This window comes from Dendroctonus ponderosae, unplaced genomic scaffold (genome assembly GCF_020466585.1).
Source record: "Dendroctonus ponderosae isolate FM_Combo_2020 unplaced genomic scaffold, Dpon_F_20191213v2 Dpon_F_20191213_11, whole genome shotgun sequence".
In the NCBI taxonomy this organism is placed as follows: Eukaryota; Metazoa; Arthropoda; class Insecta; order Coleoptera; family Curculionidae; genus Dendroctonus; species Dendroctonus ponderosae.
This window is the reverse complement of record NW_026017213.1, coordinates 1,091,193-1,102,719: the sequence shown is the minus strand read 5'-3', so window position 1 is coordinate 1,102,719 and position 11,527 is coordinate 1,091,193. Positions and strand designations below refer to the sequence as shown.

At 42.2% G+C, this 11,527-nt stretch overlaps 2 protein-coding genes across 4 annotated transcripts in view; both read left to right on the top strand.

Moving 5' to 3' along the window:
- Window positions 1-7,701, top strand: part of LOC109536062 (radial spoke head protein 3 homolog B) — a 13,036-nt gene extending 5,335 nt beyond the window's left edge. Inside the window, exons 1-11 of one of the 2 annotated variants that reach the window (XM_048662501.1) lie at window positions 1,252-1,825; window positions 2,099-2,482; window positions 2,540-2,925; window positions 3,141-3,213; window positions 3,520-3,646; window positions 3,712-3,884; window positions 3,946-4,112; window positions 4,162-4,361; window positions 4,431-4,517; window positions 4,568-4,747; window positions 7,534-7,701. In XM_048662501.1, coding sequence (XP_048518458.1) covers window positions 2,135-2,482; window positions 2,540-2,925; window positions 3,141-3,213; window positions 3,520-3,646; window positions 3,712-3,884; window positions 3,946-4,112; window positions 4,162-4,361; window positions 4,431-4,517; window positions 4,568-4,746 — 1,740 coding nt within the window. In that variant the 5' untranslated portion in view covers window positions 1,252-1,825; window positions 2,099-2,134 and the 3' untranslated portion in view covers window position 4,747; window positions 7,534-7,701. Of the gene's footprint in view, window positions 1-1,251; window positions 1,826-2,098; window positions 2,483-2,539; window positions 2,926-3,140; window positions 3,214-3,519; window positions 3,647-3,711; window positions 3,885-3,945; window positions 4,113-4,161; window positions 4,362-4,430; window positions 4,518-4,567; window positions 4,748-7,533 lie in introns of those variants that run through there. The other variant, XM_048662502.1, reaches the window with a different exon arrangement.
- A 258-nt stretch (window positions 7,702-7,959) lies between these two features.
- The window catches only part of LOC109544132 (SET domain-containing protein 4), a 6,121-nt gene continuing 2,553 nt past the window's right edge, over window positions 7,960-11,527 (top strand). The window contains exon 1 of one of the 2 annotated variants that reach the window (XM_048662505.1): window positions 7,960-8,402. Coding sequence is in view for 1 of the 2 variants with exons in the window: in XM_048662503.1 (XP_048518460.1) it covers window positions 8,865-8,880 (16 nt within the window). In the remaining variant the exon portion in view is untranslated. Of the gene's footprint in view, window positions 8,403-8,468; window positions 8,881-11,527 lie in introns of those variants that run through there. The other variant, XM_048662503.1, reaches the window with a different exon arrangement.

Sequence of the window (11,527 nt, the reverse complement as noted above, 5' to 3'; positions counted from 1 at the left end):
TGTTTTTTACACAATGTTTAGTGTAGGACTGGGTAAGTCAGTAAATTTTTAGGAGTTAGCGCAGTGCTGCGCAAATGGCTTGGTGCGCCAACCCAACACAGTAACTCAATTACGTGGCTGGGAAAACGTAGCTTCTTTAAGCTGTCTGGAGTGTTATTCCGGTCTCAGGTCTCTTAAAGCTTTTATCCGCTTTAATGCATTATAACTCATTAACTCATAACACTCAGACAGCGGCAACACAGTGTTTCCAGGCCTACTACCAGTAGTCAAATTTGATCTATTGGCGTTCCAGATGTTTTTCTTTGTTTTTGAATTTTCGAGCAACCAGAAGCACAAGCGAGTTTTCTGCGGGTAAAAGTTGCGAGATCTTCGAGGACGGCAGAGATGTTTTTCGGCAAACACTAATCAATTGACAAGTTTACAGTGTTTTTTGCCGCCACACTGGTTCAAGAGAAATTAAATCCAAGTTGCGGCTAATTAAAAAACATAATTTCTGCCAAAGTGAGTGAGATGGCTTAATGCAGAATCGTGTATTCGAAAGAGCGCACTTTCTTCTCAGGATGGGGAGAGTTTTGCTGTTGAGCCATCATTAGGCAGGTGGCAACTCAAATTTAAAAGAGACTGTGCATAAATTGTGTGGTAATTTTCAAAAAATTAAGTTTTACCCAACCGAGTGAAATAGAACGTGGCGAAGGCGTCTGTTGGAAGGAGCACACATTAATATGTGGATTTTGAAAGTTTCGTCTTTCAGCGATATTATCGGGGACGATTTGAGAAACCTTCCAACTTGGGCTGCGAGTGTTTCTTCGTAAACTGCACTTCAAAAATGCATTTCTGCTAAACTAAGCAAGATTAAACCAAGTGGAGAGTTTTAGTATGAAACTTTGGTATTCGCACCACCATCCCGAAAAAATGGGCACGAAAGTTAATTAATCAATTTCTGCGAATCTATTGGCGATGGAGCGATGCCAAGTCGATGTTGTGCCGAACCCTTCGGGCACGACACTGGTTTGAACCCAAAAAAACACTCTCAACTGGCCCCTTGACAGGTTTTTTCCACAAACCAGTGTGAACTAAACAACATTGGTTTAGAGCCAAAAATACTCTGATTAAGCCTGGGCAACTCAGGGAATTTTCAGAAGTTGGCGCAGTGCGTGTGTTATAACTCATTGTCCGATGAGTTATAACTCATTAACTCATAACACTCAGAGAGCGGCAACAACTGAAAAAGCGCAACTCAATACAGTATTATCCAGGCCTTGTTTAGTGCAGTGTCTTCTACAATGGAAGTGATCTTCATTTCAGTGAAAACCTTATCAGAATAAGATACACTAAGTTTTTTACAAAATGTTCAGTGCAGTGCTTTGCCAATGAGACCAATCCTGATCCGCGTCCAGGCGAGTGAACGACCCTATTAAAATTTTAACAAAACCCTCCTCCTAAACGCTATAACACTATTAGTGGCAGCATGAAAAGTTTATTAAGAAAGTCGCCCCAATCGATGATCGCAAGAAGACCCATAGATATTGGGTGACGTGGAGTTTCGAGTGACCCAAACGGAAACCTGCTTGAATTTGCCATAGTTGGAACAGGCATAATTATTACTGAAAAGGAACAAGTAATTCATATGAATTGCCCTCAAATGCCGGTTAATGGCAATTTAATAATAATCGTCATGCGCCAACAGTTGACGTTGGGTCAGCCAGAAATCCTCGAACTGACCGACGGTCAGTCCAGACAGTCCGTGCGTGCACCAAAGACGCTACAAGAGCGTCGCGACGCCGTTTTTCTACGTGACCACAGCCGGCTTTGTTTCGCTCGCAGGGTAACAGCAGGGAAATCATTAGCGTTTGCATTAAAAGCTCCACACAATGAGGAATTAGTCCATTCAACTCGTTCCTTTATCGATACAGTAAAGTAGGACAAAGTTTATTTATCAAACTAAACATAAAGCACCCATGGGCTATAAAAGTCAATAGTCACTTTGAGTTAAACGTTGCAACGGCTAAAAAAGCATGTAGATCCATCCGAGATCAGAAAATGCTCGAGGGTAAAATTTTTCGTTCCTCTATTAAAATCCCTGCTGTATACCCTTCAGCCCAGCTAAGCCGATCAGAGCAATGAACGCGGCCTGATGATGGACACAGTGGTTGCGAAACTGTCCATGTCCTCCGATGAGCAGGACGATGTGGCCTTCAAGGTCCTCAACCAGGACGATCTGCCTGCCATTGCAGTGGTGGGGGAGACCATCTTTAAGCCTTTCGGCAACGATCCCAAGGTGAAACCCAACCTGATCGTCCACCCCACGCGACGCGTGCAGACCAACTTGGAGGAGAGCAGACAGAGGGCGCTGGCAAAGTCGCACGGAAATATCAGCGGCTTGAGCAAGGGGCTGAAGAAGAAGAAGCTGAGCAATTCGCATGGCCAGCTCAACCACAACAACAGCAATGCGGGCGTGAAACTGGACGAGCTCAGAAGCCAGGTAGGTGATTGCGGAGGAAATCACCGAATGGGGAAATTCCAACCCTTGTGGCTCCAGGTGGATGCGAAGTTCACCAAAACGCTCGACGCAAAGCTGCGTCGTCTGCAGCGCGAAGAGAAGCAGGGCAGCAAGAAGACGCCCCTTCAGCCCGAGAGGCCGCGCAAACCTTTTGTGACAACCGTGCCTCAAGGCACCTTCTTGGGGCCGCCCAATGAGCAGGAAAAAGAAGCAGCAAAGCCTGGACGGGAGGATGTGGAGAAACAGCCCAAGGTGGAGGCGAAGAAGCTGTTCACTTACTCCAGCCAGCCGCGCGTTCTCAGCCGAACTCCGGCCAAGTTTGTGCACGTGCAAAAGTGCGCTGCAGCCTTGGCAGCCGCCCAGATTGCTGGGGCGGTGGCTGGCCTTCGAAACACCGCAGAAAATGTCGAGCCACTTCAGGAACAGTAAGTTCAAGAAGCTTTTACTTTAGGCTGAAATTGCCCCACCAGCACTGGGGCAAAACCAAGATCCTGTTCGAAGGACCATTTTGTTTTGGAATGTTCTTTCAAGACTCGGCTCGGAGGACCAAAGCTAATAATTCGCCCTAATCCCACTCGAAGGGCCACAATTTTGCCGGAAAAGTAGTTAATTGCGCTATTAAATGCTGTTTCTTTTGCAGGGAAATGAACTACGGCAACGTGATGTACGATAAGAGAGTGTTCCGTGGCAGCAACTTCTCCCAGCCCCACTTGGTAAGCATTTGGCACTGTTACCTAGGAAAAATCGGCCCATTTTTGTTACCTCTAACTTTCCTCAATGCGTCTATTAATGCAGCCCAAATGGAACCCCCATTTTGCGTATGCGAAACTGCTCTCGAGAGATGAAGTAAGTACTCGAAACGAACTTTCGTAAATGTGCCGATTTTACTGTCCGCATTAAGTATCGATCAGCCCCAATATAGATAATTTAAGTGACACATGCATGGCCTCATTGATGCAGCCTGAAATCAGGTTAATGCTACTTGTTGAGGGCTGGAATTTTGATCAACTCAATCATAGGGCGATGGAGAATCGGGAGCGGCGCGGGCTGCAGAAGCACGAAGAAGAGCGCTGGCCCGGAGGAAAGCGAAGAACCAGCACTACAAGGCCAACCAGCTGCGCCTCGGGTCGCCTCCTCCCGTTGCTGGTAAGCCCAACTCTTTAAAGCCCTGCGCAAAACAGCAACCTTCGTCCTTGCTCCGTCTCCTACAGGAAGACGCCATGAAAACATGCAGACAGAGCAGTACCTAGAGGAACTTTACGTAAATCCTCCTGTATCTGAAATGTGCACTCAAACCGACCTGTTCGTCGAAAGACCCGTCTCTCCATTTTACGTCCCGGCCAAAACTGGGGCTGATGTTGAAACCCAAATTTACCCAGGCGATGTAAGCGCGAGCAACACGATCTTGAGGACTTTGTCCCACTCACCAGCTTCACTTTTTCCAGCTGTTTGACTTCGACATGGAAGTTCAGCCCATTCTGGAAGTGCTGGTAGGCAAAACTGTGGAACAGGCGCTTATTGAAGTGCTGGAGGAAGAAGAGCTGGCCGCCCTACGGGAGCAGCAGCGCCGATTTTTGGAGCTGCGCTCCACCGAAACAGCTGAAGCCCTAAGGTAGGCCCACGACGCCTACACAGGCTTGGCCTGATTGGAGCGCTTGCAGGTTGGAGGAGCGAGAGAAAAGACTGGTCAAGGAGAAGGAGCGCCGAATAGCTGAGCATGAGGAAGGAGCGAAGATCCAGAAGGAAATGGAGGAGCGGATTGCGGCCGCTGTTCTAATGCAGGGCTACATGGCAGATCTTCTGCCCTCGGTCCTCGAGGGCCTGGAGGCGGATGGCTTCTTGCTGGATAACATCAAAGAAGGTCTAATCCCACATTCCTAGGCGTACACCTGAACACATTTCAAGCATTACCCATAAATATTCCTTCTAGATATCGACGAGTCTTTCATGCCGTGGCTGATCAAAGAAGTCACATTCGAGCTCCAAGACATGGTTTGCAGCAGGGATGTGCTTTCAGGTCGGCCCTAAGCAAGGAAACAGCAGCAGCAACTAACCGTGATATTTCAGACCTGGTCAGGGAAATCTTGGAGAACAGGGCGGAAATCTACAAGGCCCTCAATAAGGAGTCGTCCACAGACGAGACGGAAGAGGAAGGACCTTCAGTCGAGGACATGATCTTGCAGGAGCATCTGAGATTGCAAGAGGAAATCAAAAAGGGCACTGAACAACCAGATGCTACAAATTAAGGTCGGTTTATATCAAAAAAATGTTTTTAGAAACCAGGGATTTACCAAATCGTAGAGCGTTGGGTAGGGGAAGCAAAACGCCTTTATTTATGGGAAAAGGGTCGAATTATCGGGCAGGATTGCAGCATTTTATGCCAAACTGGGACAATTCTTTGCGCTAAAGGTGTCACCCAGCCAGCAGTTTGACGTCAGATCACGTGACAATTGGTGACTTTCACGTCGACATCTATACCAGACAGTGTTATATTGTTTTGTACATTATTAGCGAGTTTAACTTCCGATGGTGGCGCTGCGAAACGTCGAATTACTCGTTGTCGAGTGATAGTTGAGACTTGACAGACTTGTTGATTTATTGGAGTTGACATCTATAACTCAAAACAATATTTACACACTTTTCAATCTGTTTCTATTTCCTTAAAATCTGGCAAAATTTGATTAGAGCGAAACAAAACAAATGACAAAATCAATGTGACATCAAAGTCAACAAAACAAGTGTCAACTTACTAGTTAACGTGCAGTTATAATTTTAGCCACCAGGGGCGTTTGGTCTTTCGAACTTGCGAATTTCGATTGAAATCGCGTGGTTCACCTAAAATATACCTACTAAAGTGTCACTTTTATTCTTTTAGATAACCGAAAAGAACAGTTTATATGAGTTTCAATATGGAAAACACTTGCTTTCGGGCTAAAAGGTGTCTTTTAACCAAAAAATCTACTTTTTTCAGCATCAAATACAACCAAATCGTGTGTCACCCTTAATGCAATGGCAACTTAGACGTCCAAAATTAAAAATTTTCAACGAAAAACTTTAGGTTATTCGGCGTTGCTGACTTAATTACTAGTCGAAAAATTTTGAGTTTATATAATTTTGACCATGTTTTTTTATTCAAATAATGGAAATKTACCAGAAATCTGCGTCAAATGGCGCCACTGTCACTGAGTTRTCARTGACTTTTGTGTCATATCAGACGTATGTGCRCAGTAATAAGTTTAAATTAGTAAAAACTAAAAAAGTAAAAGTAAAAAAAAAAACGATTTTTTTATGGATTTTCAATTGAAAAATCTGTCGAGTTTACATTATTCGACGATCCTCAACTCGGAATTTACATAAAAATTYAATCTATTTACTACACAAATATAATTATGACCATCTGAAATGTACCCGGATGGCGTCCAAAACGTCACTGTCAATAAACCGATAATGGTTTTTACGTCATCAGTTATTTGCATGCTGATGGATCTAAATTACGATTGCTTCGAGTCTTTTTAGGTCTGTTTTTATTAAACTACGGTGAAAAGAAGCAAAAAGCAAAAGCAAGCGACTGTTGACGTTGGAAATCATGGATTACAAAATTGATTTTATATCACTGTAAACACAGCTTTGATTGAAAACCTCAAAGCTTCAAAGCGCGTCACTGTCACATTTATGTCATCTTTCACTTGCGTGTTGAGTTGCGGTTTTAAGTGTTTAATCGACGTTTTCTAACTAATTAATTTAAGGGAAATTGTGTTGTTTGGCCAGTTTGGAGACATTTCCTATTAAAAATACATCGTTTTGCAACAGAAACGATTAATTCTGTCTGCCATGTAAAGACGAGTTAAACAAATGTCACTTTCAATAGGCTGACATTGAGTTTTCTATCATCCTACACTTGCGCGTGCCACATTTCGGTTCTCAATGTGAAGCTTAATTTTTTAACTATTATCAGCAGAAAAAATATTTTGAAAAAAATCGAGGCTAATTTGATGGATTTTCTATAAAAAGCCGTAAAAATTTGTTTATATTTCCATTGACAATTCATTTTTGACATTGGATTGACAGTGAAGTTTGTGTATTTTTCACTTGCGTGTGCAGTTCCAGGTTAAATGATTGAAATCGTATTGTTTAACATTTTCCATCGGAAACAATTAGGAACTAGAAGAAATAAAGGAAAATTCAGCTTCCAGACCCATTCTTGACCTCTTGGCAATTTAAAAAAACGGCAGTTAACAAGAACGATGCGTTTGCTGCCTTAATTACTCACATAGAACCAAAAACCCATTAGCTGAGGGTGGAGTTTCCATCATGTGCTACTTGAGCGTGTAACTGCGCTTTAAAACAGCCCAAAAATAAACAGTCTGCAAGGATTTTGAATCGAGAAAACCATCCTTTTTGCACTAGTCAATATATCTTAACTAGGTAGGTACTTACCGAAAAATTTAGTTTTGAAGCCATTTTGAACACATTTTCAATTTGAAAAGCCGCAACTTACAGAAAATACACATTTTTTTCAAAGCACCTACATGACGGGTGAAAACGTCAGTGTCAGTGAGTTGACATTGACTTTTTTACTGTCAATGTCATTTGGCATTGAGTAGAGTTTGCATCGGCGTACACTTGCGTAATGGAGCAGGTTTGAAATTTTGCACAAAAAAAAACACTTTCTTGGACCAGATTTAATTTAAACCGCTACTAATTTACCTATACAAACACCAACCCCTCGTTCGGCTGATTTTTTACGATATTGTCCTGTAGATTTAATCTCCATAACAATAGAGGCGACCCTCCGACCCAATTTAAATGATATCAGCATCTCGATATTGAAAAACCAAATACAATTAGCCAGACATATCAGATATTAATAATAAAGAAAGCAAGTGGGGGCCAGTTTAGTTGTTATGGTGAAACCTGCATCCGATCTGGCTGTATCAGTTGGGGTAGCGGCCACTTGCAACCACCCCCTGTAGCAAGGGGGTGATTCGTTGCGCTTGCACAGGTGTTTGTAACATGGGGATGTTTGATTGCAGGAAAAGAACACCGCTGGTCCATCCACCTCCTAGGCAAGAAGACTACCATATGTATTTTCAAATATACCTATAGCCTTTGATTAGGGTTGCACTCCATATTTATGTATATTTATTAAATGCTATTTTATTGTCAAATTTGTTGAATGCAATATACAGAAATTGTTTAAATTCTGGCTTTGTGTTACTATTTTACTTCAAGCGACAATTTTTTTGAGAATGTTATTGAGTGTACGTATGGATTGAGGTGTTAAGGTAGTTTAAGGTAAGGTTCGCCCCCGCCAAATGCAATAATCCAGTGGATTTAAGTCTGGTGATCTCGGTGGCCAAGCGTGAGGTCCTCCGCTGCCAATCGAACGATTATTTAACAAAGTTCAGGTTTTTTGACCCTAGGAAATCCCTGCTTGTGTGCTTGTGCTGGCGAGAATCCCTTTAATAATGAACGACATTTTCCAGTCTTCTTAGGGAGTGTGGGTGAAGTATTGATCGTTGGAACTTGCGACACTCGCTATAAATCACTAGCGTTTTACCAGTTTGTCGAAACTTTATTTTAACAATTGTCGCTCGTTTCGGCAGTTATGCTCCCATCTTCAGAGGAAGCAACCCGAGCATTGAGCCGGCAACGCTGCCCAATGCATGCTAAAGGTGCTTAGCTTATCGAGCAATTTTGTAGGAAAAATGTTAAATTATCTAGTAGTTTTCCGGTGTAACTGATTTGGACTCCTAACAGGCATATGTGATACTATTGGGAAAATATCAAGTTTTTCTCGGAAGAAAATGTAGGTCAACTGGGAGTCGAACATTATTGCAAGCATAAATTGCAACTACATCCAAGGGACGTCGCAGTGTCAACATACAGACCCAAACACAGGGTAAGTTTAATAGGTGCAATTTCTAAAGAATAATTAATAATCAACTTAACTTAGCTGTTTACAAAAAGCGTCTTTTAAGGTTATGTCAGCATCTTATAAGAGCATCGCGTCCTTGCCCGAGTAAGTGTCAGTGTCCTCCCCCTCTACATCTGTTTACAATCGATTTTAGCTCCATTCCACTTCAAAGCAGGCCCAAGATCCACGTCCGTCCCACTCCTGTACGGGGCCTGATCAAAAAACAATACAATGCACATCTATTGTGCATTGTGCGGATTGGCGAATTCAAAAGTCCCAACGCCTCCTGACGGCTGAATTATAACTACCCTGACTAGTAAAATTTGACACTTATTTGGGTTAGATGTCATTTAGTTTAGTTCTACTCAGTCTTTCAACAAAGATAGACATATTGAAAAGTGTGTAAGCATTGTTTTATGTTATAGAGTTAAAAACAAAGGCTATAACATGGGATGTCAGGAAGGTATTACCAATGTATTGCTGATTTATGCGGTTAATAATAGCGAGTAGTCTGTGAAGGCTTTCGCGGCCGGTCAAGTCACATTTAGAAATGTTGTTATTTATTTAAAATTTAGAAAAATTGTCGAAACGTATTTGGTGGCCGTCTAGATGTGCGTGCTTTGCCACTGCTGATTTTTCTGTTTTTCCTAATCTGCAACTTCTTTTATGCTCCGTGATCCTAGTGTTTGCACTACGTTTTGTGGTGCCGATGTATGCTCTGCCACAACTGCACGGAACTCTGTAGACTCCTGGTGCTGATAAAGGATCCCGTTTGTCCTTGGCCGATCTCAAAGTCTGTTGGATTGTTCGAGTTGGTTTAAAAACTGTTTTGACTTTGTGTTTCTCCAGTATCCTGCCGATCCTGTCCGTGACTCCATGTATGCATGGGAGGCAAGTCCAACCCATACGCTCATCATGCGTATCTGTTTTCTCCGGAGGACCTCCTCTGTTTTTTGGTCAAATTGCTCTACTAAACTCGTTTTTGCTGTATCCAATCCAACCAATTCTCTTTCTAACTCAGATAGTTCGCAAATTCTTCTGGTTCTTTCGGTGAGGGTTTTAATGACTCCTCTCTTTTGACTGGGATGATGGTTTGATCCACTGTGCAGGTACCGGTCGGTATGTGTCGGTTTTTCTGTCCACCGTGTGGGCCAGTTTCCCGTTGGATTTTTTTGGTTACCAAGACATCTAAAAATGGCAGTCGCCCATCCTTCTCCACTTCCATAGTGAACTGTATTTTTGGGTTGATTGAGTTGAGGTGCCTCAGGAAGTCTTTAAGTTCAACCAAACCATGGCCCCAAACAACGAAAGTGTCATCAACATATCGAAGCCAACACTTAGACTTCCTCGCGGCTGTGTCCAGAGTGTCCATCTCAAATTTCTCCATAAAGTAGTAGGCTATCACCGGACCAAGGGGGCTGCGCATTGCTACCCCATCCGTCTGTTCATGGAATTCGTTTTTCCACTGAAAGTAGATTGTGGTTAAGCAGTGTTCGACCAGTTTGGCGATGCCTGGTGGAAATTCTCTCTCAATAAGTTCCATCGCCTCCTTGATTGGTACCATTGTGAACAACGAAACAACATCAAAACTCACAAGGATTTCTCCGAGAGCTAATGATAACGAGTGCAACCTCTGAACAAAATGGGATGAGTCCTTTATAAAACTGTCCGTTTTTCCTATGTTGGGTTGTAAAATAATGGTTAGATATTTTGCAATATCATAGGTCGGACTTCCAATAGCGCTCACAATAGGTCTCAGTGGTACATCCGATTTATGGATCTTGGGCAGTCCGTAGAGCCTTGGTGGGAGTACTTCTGATTTTCTGAGTTTGGCCAACTCCTCGGACGAAACTGTCATGTCCTTAATTATTTTGTTGGTTGTCCTTAGTATCCGTGCCAACTTCTTGTACGTTGACGGTGTCAAAAGCTCTATAATTTTGTCCTCGTAGTTCAATGATGACATGACCACAGTTGCATTGCCCTTATCAGCTGGTAGAACGAGAATCTCCTTATCCTCGTTGAGCGTTTTCAAGGCTTTTCTTTCCCTGAAGGTGAGGTTGCTCTTCGGAGGCTTTGAACGTTGTAAGATTCGTCAAATTCCTCAAATCCCAACAGGTGCCAGGTGGGAAATCATCAATAGATCTGAGATAAATTATTATTTGCAATGTTCGAATCGATCTGATTTTGCAGAATAAAAACACCACTTATGGCAGTGTGGTGTGGTATGTGTAATAAAAGAAATTTGGGCTTAGGAGGGGAAGCTCGAAAATATGCTTAAAGTGCTTGCGCCTACTAGTAGAAAAATATCATCAGTTAAAGATCGTGAAAGTTCAAAAAGTGTCTAAAATGATCGTAAATGTGGATTATTTCGGATCTTAATCTTCCAGTGTGTTTTTCCAGGCGTTCGTTCGATTCCTCGCTTCTTTGAGATAAACAAAATGTGAAATGAAAAGCATTTTGAGATTTTAAAAAAAGTGAAAAATCGACCTCCACCCCTAGGAATATTTCGAAAAAAAATTAGAATTCCACATACGTGTTTTTTGAGCCAAATGGGTTCATTTGGATGTAACATCTCGAAAATATGCATAATTAGAGTGTTTGAATCTACAATATGGAAAATATCGTCAGTTAAACATCGTGAGTCCGAAAAGTGTCTAAAATATTCGAAATTTGTTGGATTCTTCGCCTCCTTGAGATGAGCCCAAATGATTCAAAGAATTACGAGAAATATTTTTTTTTGCGAAATTGCGTTGAAAATTCATGCTGTTTTTTGAGCTCAATCGATTGCTTTCGATCAAAGAAACTCTTCGTTGAGCAGATTGGAAGTGTTTGGATCTACAATAGGGAAAGTATGTAAAATCGCGAATGTGCCAAAATTGCCTAAAATTAAAAACCTCTATTACTTCGTATCTGAAGCTTCCAGTGTGTTTATCCATTGTTTCGCTGGAATAGCGGGCGTCTCGAAGCATTTAGAGACAAAAAAATTATGAAAAATCGATCCCCACTCTTACGAAAAATTATCAAATGCATGTTGACAAATGTGTGATTTATGATATTCTCTGTTTTTTATGTATGATTGGTGTTCTTTGAGTCTTTTGTGTAATGGTCTT